Source organism: Phragmites australis, chromosome 4, assembly GCF_958298935.1.
Source record: "Phragmites australis chromosome 4, lpPhrAust1.1, whole genome shotgun sequence".
Classification (NCBI taxonomy): domain Eukaryota; kingdom Viridiplantae; phylum Streptophyta; class Magnoliopsida; order Poales; family Poaceae; genus Phragmites; species Phragmites australis.
In genome coordinates, this window is record NC_084924.1 from 31,562,610 (window position 1) to 31,582,142 (window position 19,533).

The 19,533-nt window shown below is 42.6% G+C and overlaps 2 protein-coding genes across 2 annotated transcripts; both read left to right on the plus strand.

Annotated features, from left to right (window-relative positions):
- Positions 1 to 320: 320 nt before the first annotated feature.
- LOC133916111 (probable serine/threonine-protein kinase At1g54610) lies at positions 321 to 6,129 on the plus strand. Its single transcript, XM_062359626.1, has 7 exons — positions 321 to 813; positions 908 to 1,192; positions 1,283 to 1,600; positions 2,352 to 2,579; positions 3,824 to 3,924; positions 5,107 to 5,224; positions 5,493 to 6,129. Exons 1-7 carry the CDS (start codon positions 466 to 468, stop codon positions 5,775 to 5,777), a joined length of 1,683 nt encoding a protein of 560 aa, XP_062215610.1. The 5' UTR covers positions 321 to 465; the 3' UTR covers positions 5,778 to 6,129.
- Positions 6,130 to 9,523: 3,394 nt separating this feature from the next.
- Positions 9,524 to 17,686, plus strand: LOC133916112 (nuclear pore complex protein NUP93A-like). Its single transcript, XM_062359627.1, has 15 exons — positions 9,524 to 9,779; positions 9,881 to 9,972; positions 10,081 to 10,147; positions 10,925 to 10,984; positions 11,060 to 11,149; positions 11,545 to 11,814; positions 12,037 to 12,132; positions 12,314 to 12,445; positions 13,515 to 13,568; positions 13,666 to 13,749; positions 14,312 to 14,398; positions 14,469 to 15,371; positions 16,228 to 16,409; positions 16,504 to 16,795; positions 17,410 to 17,686. Exons 1-15 carry the CDS (start codon positions 9,642 to 9,644, stop codon positions 17,485 to 17,487), a joined length of 2,625 nt encoding a protein of 874 aa, XP_062215611.1. The 5' UTR covers positions 9,524 to 9,641; the 3' UTR covers positions 17,488 to 17,686.
- Positions 17,687 to 19,533: the final 1,847 nt, after the last annotated feature.

Genomic DNA, 19,533 nt, shown 5'->3' on the forward strand with positions numbered 1-19,533 from the left:
AATCAAGCTTCTAAAGCTTTGACTAACGATAGTTTTTAAAATATTTAGTTTGAAAATTTAAAAATTATACGTGTAGATTTGTCATAAAAATATTTTTATAATATTACAAATTTAATAAATTTTATAAATATATTTTAATAAAAAAATAATGATTAAAACTATATAGTAAAGACAATGATTTATCTAAAAAATATATATGTATTTACGATCGGATAGAGGCAGTAAATAAAAGATCGCCCTTCCATGCCAGGCCAAAAGTTTATCCATGTTTAAATTCACTCCCTTTTCTCCTTCCTCTCTATATCGCTCTCAGATGAGCACATCCACATCCATACGTGACCGACCCATCAGCATCGGAGTCAAACCCTCCTTCACAGCACAGCCAGCCCGGCCTCGGTCCCCTCCTGCTCACTGGCGCCCTCCACTTCACTCCGCTCACCCATGCGCCGCCGGTGACCAACCCCAATGGGCTGCGTCCACGGCCGCCCTGCGGTGCCCAGCCCCGACCGCCCGCCGCCCCCGCTCCCGCCCGAGCCGGCCCCCGCTTCGGCGGCGGCGCCGCAGGAGGCCGCGGTCGCCGCCGGGAAGGCAGAGCATGCGGCAGCCCCCGCAGAGAAGCGGGCCCGGCGGGAGAGGCGCTCCCGCTCGTCGCGCCCCGGCACCGGCCCCGGCCCCGGCGGCGGCAGCTTCGCGAACAGGGCGCGCGGGGAGCAGGTCGCCGCCGGCTGGCCCGCCTGGCTCTCCGCCGTTGCCGGCGAGGCCATTGATGGCTGGACCCCGCGCCGCGCCGACTCCTTCGAGAAGATCGACAAGGTATGGACGCGCGTCCCCCGCCCGCTCATGGCGTTCAGCGGCCGGCATTGGCGCAGAGGAACTGAGAAAAGCTTGCATCTTTGTGGTTGGGCAGATCGGGCAGGGCACGTACAGCAACGTGTACAAGGCGCGCGACACGGTGAGCGGCAAGATCGTGGCGCTCAAGAAGGTGCGCTTCGACAACCTCGAGCCCGAGAGCGTCCGCTTCATGGCCCGCGAGATCCTCATCCTCCGCCGCCTCGACCACCCAAACGTCGTCAAGCTCGACGGCCTCGTCACCTCCCGCATGTCCTGCAGCCTCTACCTCGTCTTCGAGTACATGGAGCACGACCTCGCCGGACTCGCGGCCAGCCCGGACATCAAGTTTACCGAGCCACAGGTCTCCAAGAATCAAGATCCCCCACCATTACCGCATTGCAAACTCTGGTGCCACCAGCTTCACGCACTCACAGCGTATCATGAAATGCAGGTTAAGTGCTATATGCATCAGTTGCTGTCGGGTCTGGAACACTGCCACGACCGGGGGGTGCTGCACCGCGACATCAAGGGGTCGAACCTGCTTTTAGACAACAAAGGCATGCTGAAGATTGCGGATTTCGGTCTGGCATCGTTCTTTGATCTGGACCGTAAGCAGCCGATGACGAGCAGGGTGGTGACCCTATGGTACCGGCCGCCGGAGCTGCTTCTGGGTGCGACAGATTATGATGTAGGTGTGGACCTGTGGAGCGCAGGGTGTATCCTAGCCGAGTTGCTGGCTGGGAGTCCTATTATGCCAGGACGAACTGAGGTTAGCAATAGCATGCTTAACTGTCTGAGATGTCAATATGATATGCCTTCCAGTGTGTATTTGGTTGAATTCCAGTTAAACATAGCCTGGTTAGAAATGTTGAACTAAATTAGATTCAATTGAGTGTGTAGTTCTGTTATAGATATCAAGGAAATTTTCCATTTTGAGTTTGCCAATTCTGGTACCATCGGTAATGGGGTTGGGATGTGTTCTTTCCTGGTGTTACAGCACGAGAGTATGCTGTTTCTGATTCCAACCCAGGTTCAATCCCCAGCAGGTGGAGGTGAGAACTGAAAAAACACCCTTGTTCATCATAGTATTGTGAGAAGAAATCCCAGGAGGAAGCTTCATTATTTTAACGTCTTTCAGTGCATTGCTCATGTATTGGTCATAAAAAAATGTTGTTTGTTTGTTACTTCTTCTCTATTTTTTTTTTTGAGGAACATCAGGGAACATCTCTATATTCTGTGCCGATAACAAACCACTCTAACTGAGCCATGCCAGCATAGAAATTGCTTAGTCAGCAGTGCCTCACGTGAAAACACTAATCTGCCTTGAAAATCTGATTACTCTATTTTGGAAGGACCTCAAAAGTCTGATTTTATTGCCACACGTTTAAACATTCATTTCTGATGCTTTCTGTCCTTTTTTCTTTTTGAGAATTCCCATGCTTTCTTTCATTTTGCCCTTGAATAGCAACTACATTTATCTTGTATATTTCACTGATCTATTCATGTCTGCCCCCTTTTAGGTGGAACAGCTGCATAAAATTTTTAAGTTGTGTGGCTCCCCCACAGAAGAATATTGGAAAAAATCAAAGCTTCCTCATGTAACGATATTTAAACCTCAGCAGCCATACAAAAGGCGAATAAGGGAGACATTCAAAGATTTTCCACAATCAGCATTGCAATTGATCGAAACACTGCTCGCAATTGACCCAGCTGATCGTTTAACAGCCACTTTTGCATTAAAAAGCGATGTAAGTTGGCCACCATTTCTCACTATCTTGTCTCTCTGATTGAACTAAACGACTTGAAATACTTATTTGTGTTAAAAGTCATTACTACTTCCTATGAAGATAGTATTTTGACAAAATAGGGACTGTAAGGGGACAATAGCTCAGTGCTTCCTGTTGGCAACAGCGTTCCAAAACATAGGGTGTGTTTGGTTCCATCGCCTGGCCCGCCTCGCCTTGCTCCGCTTGCCTCCCCTCGCCTAGCCAAGCAAGGCAATATTTCCTTAGCTGCTTGGTTCCCTTGCCTCCTCGTTTCTCCCCCTTCCTCTCTTCTTCCAAGCTGCAAGACTATCCATCCATGGAAGAGCTCGATCTGGCGGGGGAGGTCGATTCGGGCTGCATCGACCTCGATTTGCACGGTGGTGGGCTTGATTTGGATGATGGTGAGCTCGATTTGGATGGTGGTGGGTTCGATTAGTTCAATTTAGGCGAGAGAGAAGGTCGATTCAGTGTGGAAAATGGTCGATTTGGTGGAGGAGAAGAACGATTCAGCGAGGAGGAAGATCGATTCAGTGGGGGAAAGACCGATTTGAGTGGCTACGGGTTTTGAGAAGCGATGTGCTTGATTCAGCTACTAGCTCATGCAGGTAGCTGGCACCATGAGTGGAGCTCGGAGGAGTGGAGGAGCTCACGACGAGGGCCAACGAACCTTGCTGGTGCAGGAGAGCCGCTCCTGCATGGGCAAGGAAAAGCTTGCCCGACCGGGCGAGTTTGCCAGGCAAAGCGAGGTTCCTGGGCGGTACCAAACGCCTGACCTTGCCGAGCAAGGTGAGGCGAGCGGCTTGCCCAGGAACCAAACATGCCCATAATGTTTTGACCGGAATTTCTTTTGCTGGTATAGTGGTCTCTATCGGCATAAATTTAGATTCCAATACATGAACTTACAAGCATTTGTAGCCGCTGTAAATATGCAAAATTTCTATTTCATATCCAAGGACCAACACAACCAATTTTTTGTGCAATACAAGGAAACTCAGACCATAATTCTCATGATCCCATCTGGACCAAAGTATCTTATGGATTGTTCCAGAAACACCACTATGCCAACAGGAATGTAGGTTACCAGCCACTATGAGTTTTTATTTTATAGTATCCTATATGACAGCAATCCAAATTTCCGTCTTGGTCACACATTAGGTTTTTGTAGGATAATTCATTGGATAATATGTTAAATAATAATGATTTCTGTTAACTGTCTATGCATGCAGTTCTTTACAACTGAACCTTATGCATGCGAATCGTCAAGTCTACCAAAGTATCCTCCAAGCAAAGAAATAGATGCAAAACGAAGAGATGAAGAATCCAGACGGTTTGTCACATTGACACTTGTTTCATTATTTAGGATGATTTGTTGTGTCTTAGGCTTATATGCATCGACACAGCCATGGAATCTTGTTAATCTATAAACGCACACAATGATCATAGCAACAGGAACCTATATGTGTGATTTGTAGGGTGACAATAGTACAATTCTTACACGCACAAAAAAAAGTTACGATTCTAATAGGCTATATTGATTATCTTATATCAGCCAGAGTGCTGCCTATTTTATCTTTTGTTTTCTTGTGATCTGAAAGCACAGTTTTTTCATCTGCAGTTACCTCACTAACCTGAAATATATGCATATTTACATATTAAGCATTTTCATTGTTAATTTGAGGTTCTTTTTGTATTTAAAAATTCCTGTATATAATATTAGTGTTGGGTCCCATGCTTTAGCTAATGCTTTCCTTCGACAAGAAAAACACATAACTGCACATAAGGGGAAAGTTTTGGGGCCACTAGCTTTTGTCTATTGGCTGAAAAAGTGAAAAGAGCAAACATAGTTATTATACATTAGATATTTGGATCTACATCTGGAAGAACTCCTGCTACTCATCACAAGTTGTTAATACAAAAATCAAAAGTTGTACAACAGTGCTGTCTTGATTGAGTAAACGCTAATGGCGATGTGTGTCCTCTTTTCAGCTATTGTAAACATGAGTGCTAAAAGTGTATATTAATATCTATGCCCGTCTTTGTAAGTTGCATGTGCAGTAAGGGCACAAAAAGAAAAATAAAGAAGAAAAAAAAGAAAGAAGATGAGACAAAAGGGCCATGTGGCGTAGTAGTTTTATACTACCACCATTAGGATACAAAAAATAAGAAGTATTTCTTATCTCAAAAAACCATTTAAGTTAACTGTAAGTACCAACTGTGATCGAACTTTAAGCAGCATATTTGTGCTAAAAGCAGAACTAATGGTTATGGTGCCAAAACACCTGGATTCCTGGGAACTTGTTGGGTATATTTTGTAGACCTCATCATTGAGTCAAAAGACAACTCTATATCATTTTTTCTGGTAGAGTTTTCACTGATTATGTTTCCCCATGTCTGAAAATTGCCAAATATCGTAGCACTACCCTTGACCCATGTCAATTTCATGTCAGTTCAGTTGAGCACTTCTAACACTGTTACGATGCACTTGACTTATCCCTGCTATGATCAACAGTTTAAGAGCTGCTGGTGGTAGAGCTAATGGTGATGGACCCAAGAAGACAAGGACACATGATCGACCTAAGGCAGTTCCAGCTCCAGAGGCAAATGCTGAACTTCAAGTAAATATTCATGTATGTTGTATGAACTTATTACTTTTGGTACAATTTATTTCTATGAGATGGTTTGTTCAATGACAGGAGGTGGTGCAATCACTTGCTCAGTGTCACTCTCATCCCTTTCACATAAACACTACATTCCCCAATTATGTTTCTACATCCAAGTAGACTGACTTTGGTCTTCACTATTGGTCTCCCATGTTATCATCAATGGTCCAAAAAGCAACCTTATCCTAAGATAAACTTTGCTGTGTTGCTAACTTGTGCTTGTTCCTTTTTACAGAAAAGAATGCTAATCACTCATGCAACTGCAAAAAGCAAGAGTGAAAAGTTCCCTCCCCCGCATCAGGATGGCGCAGTCGGTGTTCCTTTGGATTCTTCAAATCATATGGATCCTCTATACGAACCCCTAGACCCATCTTCCTTCAGCACTGTGTTTGCTTATGAGAAAGGCGCTGTGCCTACTTGGTCTGGACCATTGGTTGATCCTGCCGCAGTTGCGAACCAAAAGCGGAAGCACAAGTCAGGGCGCTTGTCGAAACAACCGGCCACTGCCCGTGCTTGGTAAGATCCTGATAAATGATAGGTAAAAGAGTATTTATTGTGGAGAAATATTCTGCGGTGGTACCTGCACGCTGTTTTACAAATGAGGCATGAGATGATAAACAATTTTCGTGGTGAGTTTTGTCATGTATGGATTTCTTTCTAACACCATTGTACAGGTTGGGGAGGGAGCTCAAGTAGTTACTTCTGTAAAATAGTTTCTCTTTTGTATTTTTACAAGCAGCTGCATTTGATGTTAGATTCATTCGAACGGAAGCTTAAGCCTCTAGCGTTTCACCTTCCATTGTACTAACATTGTCTGAATTGCTACCTATATAATCATTTGTCATCAATTCAGTGGAAACTTTCAACTGGTAGTTTTCTCTCTTTTTCCCCCCTACGGAAGAGTTGTTTGGACCGATGGAAACCGGCGTCATACTGTGATGGAGTACTTTTGAATTCACGATTTGTAATTTAGCTAGGTGGATTCAATTCAAAATCCCTTTTATGTTAATTGATCTCGCAGATGGTGCAGACTCGAACATTTGCTTGTAGAAAGGAATGCTACACTGTAGTAGTGGTATCAGAGAAAGAGCCAGCTGGTGCTTTATTAAAGTTATGTTTGTTTTAGTGGTGGATTTTGAAAATATATTTGCATATTCTGAATTATATAAAGCTGGATCCTAGAAAGTTAAGGATCCAAAAGTTGATAGCTGTTTGATTAACTGGATTCTAGTGGGTTGGATTATTGTTTGTGTACGTCAAAAATCTATAATACGCTTAACTGTTTTGGATGTCCTATTTACCATTTTGTGACACATTTACCATTTGATTGGACTTGTAGCATATTTTTAAAATACGAAAATGCATAATTAAATAGTAAAAGATACATCATTCATATAAACTTCAATTTTTATCCATACAAATATTCCTCCACAAACAATCTACTCTCTTATAGTAAACAAAGTATTAGTAAGATTATCACGGAAGATATTTATATCTCGCTCTTCATCTCCTAATCCACCATTGCGACCACTCTCTTGAGATGAAGAGGTACAACAATGTGACTGTAGTGTATGATCATAACATGCCTAAATTAGCTCACAGCATAAGCTAAAATACTACATAAAAAATACACTAAACATGCCACTGCAGTTTGTGATCACATCACTCCCAAATTGTTTTCTAGTCACTAAAATTATGAGACAATCAAGTGTAACATTAAATGAAATTACATACCATTTTTTCTCTGAGCTTACCGTGTTTGGGATTTGAGCTGCGCCAGCCGCCAAGTCTGGGAAGGGAGCAGCGCCGACCACAAGCCTTGGAGGGGACGAGCTTTGGTCGTCACGTGAGAGGGCTGAGACACCCTATATGCGATCGTGTTGTCGCACCAGGGATGTCAAGCTACGCAGGCATGCCAAGCATCATAGCCACGTCATGGCCGGAGAAGTAGGTCGTTGCAATGCCTACAAAGGAGCCCATGTCATCCCCTCAAAACAAGGTTGCCGCCTCGCTTGCGAACCGCGTCGCGCTACGAAATGCTCCAGACGAGGGAGAGTTGCCGTTGCCGGAGAAGTAGGTCACGCTGCAGTCGCCGGGGAACGAGGATGGCGCCACGCCTCGGAACAAGGCCGTCGCAGCGCCTTGGCCCACCGTCACACCTAGGAATAGCGTTGCGCCACGAGTGGCTGTGGGCAAGGGAAAGGCGCTAGCCAGGCCGTCCCGGTAGGAGAGGGCGACGTTAAACTCATCGTTGGAGACTGCGCCAAACTCGTCCATGGCAGCAACGCTAGGGTTCAACGATTGAGAGATGCGCTGGAGCGAGAGGTGTAGGGAGGGGGAGCGCGTGGGTGGATTTGGGTCCACGGGCGCGTGGGTAGGGGGGTAACGAAGGGGTAGTGGCGGGTAATTCCACCATAACGTCAATGGACAGTTTGGTCTTCTTACAAATCAAAAACTGAGAGAAGCTGGTGGATAATGGATTGCAGGATTGCTACAATCTGAAGGATGATTTGCTAAAAGCTGAGTTCACAAGCTGTCTGTTTGTTTCCACTTCAACTTATAATTGTCCTGTAATAGTTAGTTTCTGATAGGGTTCAGTGCGTGTGTTTTGTGCTACCTGGAGTCTCCGGGTGAACCTGGATACTCCGGGTTTGTTCAAAAAATACTGCAACGGCTAGTTTTTGGGGGAAGAGTATAAATACCTCTTCACCCCCTCTATTCAATGCTGATGAACTACCCGTGAATAAACATCTCAAAAGCATTCAATAGCCCTCCCAAACCCCTCTGGTGCTTTGATTCTTGCAAGATTTGAGAGTTAGGGTTTGGGAAGTGAAATCTAGAGCTAGAGAGCAAAAATTCAATCTTTGAGCATTTGAGTTCTTCACCAAGCTTTGATTTGCATTCTTTACTCTTAGAGCTTCGTGCTCCTAGACGACAAGATGTCACACGTAGACCACCCAATCTTTGTGAGTGCCACGGGAAGTTTGTATCACCTTTGATTTGAGTAAGAACCCTATCTCGATCTTTGTGGTCGCTTGGGTGAGGATAGAGTTAAAAGAGACTTAGCTCTTTGTGAGCTCCTCAACGGAGACATATGCACTTCTTTGTGAGGTGACCGAACTTCGGGAACAAATCATTATCTCCATTACTTTTTTGCATTTTACTTGTTCTAGTTGATATTTGGAGAATTGCCCCAATCTTGTTGCTTGTGAGTATTTGAGTGCAGGTCATTGTTGAAAAGGAACATATACATCTTATAGAGTCTGTGATAACTCGTAGACTAAACTAGACTTGCTTAGGTTTACTTTGATTTCGAGTTTCTGTATAGTCCGGATAATCCGGTGAACTCGGATACTTCGGAACCCGGAGTATCCGGATTGAGCCAGAATATCCGGGTACTGTCTAATCCGCTGTAAAGTTTTATTGTTTAGAAATGACTATTCACCCCCCCTCTAGTTGACATCAAGTACTTTCAAGGATGACATGACAAATTTTAAAATCATTTTTTGTGTTCCAATTCTCTTAAAATTCAAAACACTAGAAAAATAGTTATGATTTTTTTTTTAAAAAAATTGTGGCGTAGTGGATAATGAGAAACAAAAATAACAAAAAAGATAAGTTTGTCTGAAACTTGTCTTTTTTTTACAAGTAATTATTTGAGTTGAAAGTTTTTGAAAAGCTAGATGATAACATCCACTATACCACACATTATTATTATTATTATTTTGATAATGTTTTGAATTTTAAAGCATTGAAATGCATTTTATTTTTTATTTTATTAGTCATCCTATGACTAATAAAATCCTGACTAATAAAAGCTAGACGATAACATCCTATGACCAGCGACAGTATATTTGTAATTTTTGGATCTTAAAAATAAAAAAATAAAATTGTAATGTAATCATGATATAGAATTGCAGAATTTCAAAACGTACGCATATATTTGTAATTTTTGAATTTTAAAATTATAAAAATAAAAAACGTAATGTAATCATGATATAGAATTGCAAAATTTCAAAACGGAGCATGTATTTGTAATTTTTTGATTTTAAAAATATAAAAATATAAATCGTAATGTAATCATGATAGAGGGGTTCTCGTCTCCGTGGGCCCCCGGCCCCGGCGCCTAACGTTTTTGGCAGTCGTCGACGGACTCAGACGGGCCGCGTGTGAGCCCATTAGACAGCGCTTAGCCCAAGCCCAAGAATCCAACGCTCGAAGCCCAGCCCAGGGTCGAGGCTACAAGGCACGAGAGCCCAGCAGCCCTTCCACCACCGCTCCGCTGCTCCTCCCCTCCCCCGCACTCCGAAAACCCCAGCTCCAGCGCCGCGCCGGAAGCCACTGCTCCGCGCACGAACGAAACCCTCCACCAGCTCCAGCGGCGATGGCTGGCGTCGGTGGGAGCGGCAGCGGCGGCGGGGGCGGGGGCGACGCGGAGATGAGCGGGTGGACGGGGCTCCTCCACTCCTCCACCAAGCTCCTCGAGCAGGCCGCGCCCACCCCGCACTTCCCTACCCTCCAGGTGCGTGCCCCGTTTGCTTCCGCGCTGCGTCTCCCTCGACAACGCCACCGATTCGACGCGTTTGCTTCCGCCCCTGACGGGTTCGTTTCTGGCTCGCGCAGAGGAACCTGGACCAGCTCGAGGCGCTCTCCACCAAGCTCAAGGCCAAGACCATCCGCGCTGAGGCGCCGTCCCAGTCGCTCTCCGCCACCAGGTAGATAGATCTCCGGAGCCCCCTTAATCAGCATCTCCGTCCGCTAGAAGTTGAACTGTCGCTTCTGGGGTTTTGTGGGGGCTTAGGGTTTCGGCTGTACTTCTGTAGGTTGCTGGCGCGCGAGGGGATCAATGCGGAGCAGCTCGCCAGGGACCTCAAGTCATTCGAACTCAAGGTAATGGATGAGCGTGCCGACTGGGTTGGACTAGTGCATTTAGGGCCCCGTTTCATATAGTGATGCAACTAGTTTCATGTGGTGATTTAAAAAGATCAAGCAGTTGATTTGGTTCGAAACTTTAACATTCCGAACCTGTTTAAGTGAGGATCTATGTTTATTGAAAGTAGGATACATATGGAACTCAGTTCATTTGGCGTAGGAAACTGCTATCTAGTCTCTGGAAATGTGATGTTTTTCGATTTTAAAAAAACATGACACTCAAATGCGGATAATTTACTAGTTCGAAAATGTACATCACAAATATATGGTAATGTGGTCTTTATCTCAAGTTTACTAGTGAGGATCTAGGTTTGTTGGAAGCAGAATAGCAGATGGACTTTACAGAAGCATTAGTATGTTTTTCGTTTGCGGATAATGTACTAGTTTGAAAATGTGCCTATCTTTGTCGTAATGTGGTAATTAACTATTCTCTTTTGTGTTTGCTGCAAAAAGATGATTTGACTTTTACTACCTTATGAAACAGACCATGAGTTTGTCCACATCATTTTGATTCCAATATAACATTATAACCTCAATATGCAGCATGCATTTGACATGGTGCATTATGCCAAACAGACACCTAATTGATCAGAAAAGGCCTCAGTGCCATTTTCTGCTCTGTTGCTCTATGCGCTTCTGTGGCTTGCTTGTTATCGTAGATTTGCAGATCTTTAATATCACTTGTTGGATTGCCTATGCGTGTAAATCGTAGTGGCTCAATTTGATGTTTTGCAGACCACCTTTGAAGATGTTTTTCCGTCTGAAGCAACTACTGTCGAGGAGTACCTGCAGCAGGTGAACACTTGAATAACCCTCTAATTAGATTGTCACCTGAGTTTTATTGAGCATAAACATAATCTATGTTTTCAGCTTCATGAAATGGCAATAGTTTCATCCATCCAAGAAGCTCAAAAGGACAACTTAAAGAGTTTTAACAACTATATGATGCAAGTTCTTGAGGTTGGTTTGCTTCTTCCTGATATTCAATTCTATTTATATTTGATCAGGGCTAGTAGCTGCCAAAAATGCCTTTTAGATGACACTTTCTTGGATCAGCTTGGTATATGTTACAGTAGGTGTCCAAGTTTCTTTATCGTCTGAATTTTGTTTGTGTTATTTGACTGCTTTTATTGCACCTTTCTGCAACAACCTTGGTTAGGAACTTGTGATAGTTGTGTAATATAATCTGATGTGATGTATATGACAGTTCAATTTCACCATTCAGGGTAATAATGTTTCTATATATATATTTTTCATTGTCACATTGGTCATTTAATACTTCAGCCTGCTTGCTGGTGCATGTTTTCAATGATTTCTCTCCTCAGTTCTATAACTGTATCATATGTTTGCTGTAGGATGACTGGCAGAATGAGAAGAGAGACTTCTTGCAGAGTCTAAGCCGGCTTTCTACACTGCCCAAAAGAAACACTAATCTCTTAAACAGTGGGCTGGGTCACCCTGCTTTGATGCCACCTTCAACATCCAGTCCTCATGCTTCATCAGGCTTGCCCTCTACAGAAGTCATGCCTATACCAAACAAGACTATTATTGAAAATAAATCTTCAGTTTATGCTGGTGTCGTGAGGGATCTCAATGATGCCAGAGGACGCACTCTACCTTTTAGCGTAAGCTTTGTACTTCTATGTCAAGATTCAACATGTTATCAGGCTTTTCTAGATTAGAAATATCAGCCATCTACAGTTCAATTCTCGAAATAATTTAATTTTGATAAATAGCTTAAGTTCCTATTTTGTATAGCCTTTGATATGTTATCATCAGATCATAGAAGAATTCTCCTGATGCACCATCAATTCCACTTATGCGTATTAATGTTGTATTTTGCTTAGCCTGCTACAGCTTTCAGGGCTGCTTATGAGTCCTTGACTGTTGATGCTATTGGCACAAAATCAGTGACTATGCAGAAAGTGTGGCATCTGATTCAGGTAATAATATTGACTTTATTGTAGCAAAGTTATACCATTATTTGTTCATTTCCAGTCATATTTAAATACATCGTAGGTATACGAGAAAAATATTTTGCAATGGCAATTCCCACCATGTGCGATCTCATTTTGTGTCCCTTATTTGATTTTTTTCTGTGTTTTTGTTGTTTATCTAATTCAGGCATTAGTTGGGGAAGGGTTAACTCATCAAAATGTTTCAAGAAAAATGTCACTGGTGATAGGTGCAAGACGCCACCTTGAGTGGGGTCATGAAAAGTTCATACTTGAGACCATCAACAGCCATCCAGCTCTTGTGAGTATTTCTGTTTACTCATTTTTTTACTGACTACTTCCTTCAAAAGTTTGTTTGCTATTCAAATGCAGTTATGTTAGGTTTTGTAGTAATGATTTTGGTGTATATCTATAAATGCTCTTGTGACATTTATTCTGTTTGCCCTTACTAATTTTTATATCCCGCACCATTGTTGATTTTCTTACATGAATCAAATTTGGTATACACTTGCACTTTGTGCATATTTGTGGAAGACCTTTTTACTAGGTGTTTAGTTATAAATTTTTGGTCCTGGCATGACCAAATACACTTGGTAGCATATGCTCAAAGGTCAGACACAATTCAGCCTATTACTGCCTTACTGGCATTGGTGAAATACTACTATTTAGAAAAGTTATTTTTTTACTCTAATGCTTCTTGATAAAATCTGAGTCCTGGCATGAACACATCACTTGACAGTTCACTCTGCTGGTGAAATATTGCTTGAAGCTCTATTTTTTCACCTTTCTTCACCTAAACCATCTCAAGGGTAATTGCTTGATTTTGTACATTCCAGGTTCGAAAACTAGACTTGAAAATTTTACCGGACCCCAGCCGGTTGCCAGTGGCCAGTAAGCCCAGTAACTGGCCGGTTACTGGTCATGTGTGACTTTTATTTCAAATTTCTATACATTTATCAAGAATTTCTTACACCATACAATATATAAGAATTTGTACCAGCTAGATCTATCAAAAATAGCTCAATACAACATGTCTTGACTGTTAGTTACAAACTTACAGTGCTATTGGTGATTTGGTAATTGGTATCCACCGGTAACAGTCCGTTACTACTTGTTTGCTGACCCATACATCTTTATGGTCTTCCATTAAGTCTCTACTGCGATTAGTTCTTACAATGATTTATATTTTACCTACAGTGTTCTCTAGTTTTCCAGCCTACCCCAACTTGCTTGGGACAAAGGCTGTTGTTATTGTTGTTGTTCTCTAGTTTTCCATATTGGTTTGTGTTGTGGATTCTGTTCATGCAGATGCTCCTCCCACTGCATTGTCAAATAATCAATCATGTCTGCATTTTGATTTGTTGTTTTAGGCTGCTCTTGGTGGATCTGTTGGTAATCTTCAGAAGATTCGGGCATTTCTTCGGGTTGGTTTTGAATTCGATTCTATTCTGCACTGTTGCTGTTGCTTTTCTGCTAATATATTTGCACTCCAATGCATTTTCTGTCCTTATGACCTGACAGGTCCGACTGCGGGATCAAGGTGTGCTAGACTTTGACGCAACTGATCTGCGAAGACAGCCTCCAGTGGATACAACCTGGCAGCAGGTTTTGTTTTTCATTTGCTTGCTTATAATGCTGAAAAAACTATGCAGTTAAGATCACTGTTTCCATCTACTATTGGCGTGCCAAATTCTACAAATAACAGTTGATTAGTTTAAGCTGCAACTGCGGCTTTAAATAGCAGTAGTCAATGGCTTAGTTTCATATTTACTGCATATAAGTGTAAGCTCTTCTTTATTATAGAAAGTGCATCTGGCCAAAGGTTCTAAACTTGGTAACCATTATTTGTCCGGTCACCCAGCAATAATGATTACATGGCCTAATAAGCCCGACTATGTGGCCCATCTGGCGATTGTATGGTAATAGGTGGGGGCAGATGTTTCTTGTGTTATTTACCTTGCATTAGGTGTAGCCTCATTTTTAGAACACTGCAACTAGAAAATTGGCTTGTACAGTTAGTTGTACATGGGCCCATTAGCTTTCTTGAATTAGTCCTCCAATAGAAAATCCATGTATAGTACTTCACTGTTCAATTCTGGTAGAGCCTTAGTAATTTGAAGTATTCCTCTCTGATTTTTGAAGCTTCACTTATTGCAATCTTTTGCAGATTTATTTTTGCTTGAGAACTGGATACTATGATGAAGCAAGACAAGTTGCCCAATCCTCTCGTGCTGCATACAACTTTGCCCCCCTGGTAAACTTTCTATAATCATGATGGTTCCTCGTTGTTCTTAATAAGGGACTTATAATATATTCTTTGGCAGCTTGCAGAATGGATTTCTACTAATGGTGCTGTGTCACCAGAGATTGCTCTGGCAGCTTCCGAGGAATGTGATAAAATGCTCAGAATGGGTGATCGACCAGGGCGTCCGGGTTATGACAGGAAGAAGTTGTTGCTTTATGCCATAATTTGTGGTTGTCGGCGGCAAATTGACAGATTGCTAAAAGACCTGCCAACACTTTTTAATACTATAGAGGACTTCTTGTGGTTTAAGTTGTCAGCTCTGCGGGAATACACTGGTGCATCTTCTTCTAATGTTTTGAATGAAGGCTTGGTGCCTTATACGCTGGATGATCTGCAAAGTTACTTGAACAAATTTGAGCCATCATATTATACGAAGAATGGAAAAGATCCCTTGATCTATCCCTATGTTCTGTTCTTGAGCATCCAATTACTCCCAGCAATTCTTTATTTGTCTAAAGAAGTTGGTGAGGATGGATACCATGTTGATGCTGTGCATATTTCAATTGCTTTAGCTGATCATGGTGTTCTCCCAGACGGTGTTGGATCAGGCCAGAAGATGGGTGTCATGGATGCTTGTGCAGAGGCTGCCAGCATAATACGGCAGTATGGCTCTATTTACTCGCGCAATGGCAATATTGATTTAGCCTTGGAGTATTATGCACAAGCTGCTGCTGCTATGGGTGGAGGAGAGGTATCATGGATTGGCCAAGGGAATGCTGATCAGCAGCGACAACGAAGTTTGATGTTGAAGCAACTCTTGACAGAGATATTACTAAGGGATGGTGGTATTCAACTTTTGCTTGGTCCTAGTGGAATGGGAGAAGAAGGAGAACTGAAGAAGTATATGATGGATTGGAGAAGTAGGCAGCAATTCTTGCTTGAAGCTGCCCATCGGTGTCAAGAGGCAGGGCTCTATGACAAAGTAAGTACGTTTGGTTTTTAAACCTAATTGATTTTTAAAACAAATTGGGTTCTTGTACTTCTGAGACTATTTTACTTTTGCATCTTCACTTTGGAAAAATATTTGTAGAAGGCAGGAACATTAATTCATCTTTATTGTTCTGTAGATCAGTGTCATGTATTCATGTTAGGATTATATTTCTCTTGAACTCTTTTGTCATGCCTATTGTTGATTGAAAGAACCAACTTTAGGTTCTGCTTGGCATACTGGTAGCGTTTCAAAAGCACCTACTTTTTTCTGCTATTGTATGTAACCATGTTACAATTAGCTGAAAGCATATTTTTTTTGGAGCCATGACAGTAAGGTCTTACGAGAGTTAATTAAATATTCTCGTAGCAAACTGAATTCCAAAGCATAACACATGGACCCCAAACTGACCGTCAGTTTCTAGCAGAAAACAATCTGATTCATTCTAGCTTCTGATTATTGCCTTGTAAACTTCATCAGTCAAATCCCTTGCTATAGAATTTCTCATGAATAATTCTCATTCATTTTGCTTGACCACTGCTGTGCAAGAGGCAGACCAACCAACTTTTGATATCTGTGCATGTGTCTGAACTCATGTATGCACTGTTATGCTGTTACCATGTTATTGAGCTATGCAGTACAGACTAATTTTTGCTTAATGGATCTAATATGATGCGTCTATTTTCTGCACTCTGGTGTTGATTGCTATCTATATTTTGACGTTTTCTGCACTTCTTCAATGCAAATGATGTGTGTAGACAGCCACAAGTGGATACAACTGGCAGTACGTATTCTGTGTTGTACTGCTATGTATTAATCTAATTTTTGTTTACTTTCACATTAATCTCAGTCGGTGGAAATTCACAAAAGGGTAGGAGCTTTTGCTATGGCACTTCAGACAATAAACAAGTGCCTGTCTGATGCAGTCTGTGCCATGGCACGCAGTATGTTAGATGGTGAGAGTCGAGCTGCTGCTCTAATCCATTCTGGCAATGAAATTTTGGAGACAGCCAGATATTCTTCTGAAGCAAGGTTATTTTCCTCTTGTACTCCAGCACAAGTTAAAATATTGGTTCTTGTGCTGTTCGAAACTGTTTTAATTTGTCTTGTGGAAACTTGCTTGCAGTGTTCAAGACAAGGATCTCATATCTGCACAGCAAACTGTACTGAGACAGCTTGAAGCTATTCTCCATATTTACAGGCTAGCTCGAGCTGGACAGACTGTAGATGCTTTGAGGGAAACCATCAGGCTCCCTTTCCTTCATTTGGATCCTCAGGCTCCAAATGTGACTGTTGATGTTCTCAGGAATTTATCACCCCATGTTCAGGCTTGCGTGCCAGATCTACTGAAGGTCGCTCTAAATTGCATCGACAGTGTTAGAGATACTGATGGGACCTTGCGTGCTGTCAAATCCAAGGTATTCCATCTCTTCCATGCGTTTATCAGTAGACTGCCACCACAAACATGTAGGCACTCTTCTACTAGCATTGGAAAATGTGGCACTGGACTTTGTGAAATAGGTGAAATGCAAACCATTTTTTTTCCATTTGAGCACCAGATTACCTTGACTAGGTATGTCGTATCCCCTTTTTGCACACAAACACATACTCCCCACCACCAGAAAAAGAAGCATGTACCAAAATATATTCCGAACAATGCTTGTTGGGAGCTTGCTCTAAAAATCCATGGACATGACATGATGACACTGCAAAATGCTTGCTGTTGTGGTAGATACACTTCATTTGGCAAATAACAGAAGAGTTGATCGCTTGCAGTGTTCTTTTAATACCATACAAACAAGGGATGAAATACTCGACTGGAAACTAGTTTGGATTGGCTGAAAATTATCTCAATGGAAATTGAAGGAATATATCAGTATATATATTTTCGGTAACATTGTTCATTTAAAGTGTATACCATGCATACCTGAACTTTTTCTTTAGATTGTACTCAGGGTTGAAAAAACGTCTTGCTAAACATAGATGCAGTCCTCCCACACTTTCTGATGCATTTTTCATTTGTAATTCACAGATTGCAAACCTCGTAGCAAGCAACATGAGCCGGAATTGGCCACAGGATTTGTATCAGAAGGTGGCACAGTACATATGAAGCGCTTCGTGTTTTGAGCTAGCCAGAAATATGGACTAACATGTATCAGAAGCTTTCAAAACAATTTGGAATCGGTTACTTGCACACACTACATGACTTGAAGCACTGCTGAAGGATTCTACTTGCGCACACTAGGTATTATGTGTATCGATCCATGTTGTGTGTAATGAGCGATATGCGTAAAACTTAATTTCTTTAATTTCTTTAAAAGAAAATGTCTCTACGATGACTATCTAATCCTTGGTTGGTAGAGCAGCCACCAGATCCGATGGGTATTGTTTCTTGGTGCCCCCTATTTATCCTCTATTGTACGGTATTGGAAATTGCATTTTTTTTAACTATAATTGCGTATTTCTTTTCACTCCATGATCTTGCTTGAATATTCGAAGTACGTTATTGAGTTTAAACTTTGCGGTAGGCTTGTTCTTTTTTTTCTAAAATAGACACAAGGTAACAGTACGTCAATAAGATGCACTACACATGCGTCAGCAAGCACCTTTTATGTCGGTTGGCATCTGTGCCTGCTTGCAAATTGCAAGTTGCAGACGTGCACAGTGGTGGCCCTTATCACCCTGTCGGAGCGAGATCAGACCATCTCCCGCAGAGCCTGCATCCGTCTTCGGGCTGATATCCATGTCGGATATTGCTCGGTGTCACCCCGCGTTTTGTCTCTAGCGGAGTTTGTATTGAGCTCAACGGGGATGTGGGAAGAGGAGTGGCGATAACATATTTGTGGAGGGATGCGGTGTCTGCTTTATTGTTTGCGATGTGACTCAGGAACGGTTTGTGCCTCTGTGGAGCAGTGGAAGGGGATTTGGTGAGCCCTGGTAGAGACGAGGTGGGTGGCTTCGGTGGCCGACGGAAGCGAGCAGCATTTGTCAACCAGGCATACTACGCATCGTCCCCCATGGTTGGCGACTAGGCTATCGCAGATTCGACGGCCGAGCTACCAAGTTCCTCATCGTCGGTGTGCTCGGTCGCAGTAGCAGGACCGTAGTCCTCTTCAAGCCTCTGTTAAGTCTGCGGGTCCGAGATCCATCTCTTTGCGGGGCGGACGGCTAGATCTGGGGTTCATCGCCGTCAGTAGTGAAGAAGATACTGTGATCTTTGTCAAGGTTTTGCTTGCTTGGTGTATACTGTGATCTTTGTCAAGGTTTTGCTTGCTTGGTGTGTTTGATTAGAAGCAAATCCCATGTATGCGCAACTTATTGGGCTGTTGATCACTCCTATTTGGTTCGAGGCATTTATCGCCAACATTTTCAACTGGTAGATGAGAGAGGATATCACTTTGGTTGGTGAATGCTAGGAGATCCTGAATATGTTTGATGTATGATTATTGCTGCATGATGCTTGTAGAGATGTTTTTTGAATGCGTATATGCTGCCTGCTGGGTTATGTTGCTACAAAGGTGTTGGGTTTCAATGGATTTTCAACTGAAGATGTATGGCGTGCCCATGAAGTAGTTTGCAGAATTGTGGCTAGGTGATTTTATCAGCTTCTTCTCCTTGTAAGTGAAGCAACCTTGATTGATGTTGCTCATCAGCACACTGAATCATTGATGCTTCATAATTATACTTTGATTGAAAGTAAAAGCTGATGGAAAGAAATTTAGACTGCAAATCATGAGGGAACTATCAGTGAAGTTTGCAACTGAACTAAGTGCATAATGTTTGATTAAAAAAATGGCGCAGTATATTCAAGCAGTTTCAAGATTCAGCGTTTTAGCTCAGAGGGGAGCTCCGGGAACACACCTAGGGCGTAAGCAAGGGCGACGGAGCACCGGAGCGGCTCGGCAATGCGCGGCGGTGACTTCGAATGGCAGAGCTTCGCGGAGAGGGTGCTACAGCATTAGAAACTCGTCAAAAAGTTTGGGAAAAGTTGTGTGGTGCTTCGGGGAGGGCATAGGGGGTGCACATATATAGCCGGGGAGGCTCAGGAAGGCCGGGGCGAGCTCGGTTAGAGTTTTGAGTGGCGACAGACACAAATCCAAGTAGAACTATTCATTTAAACGTGATTCCCTTGGGATAAGGCGGCAAGAGATAGAGG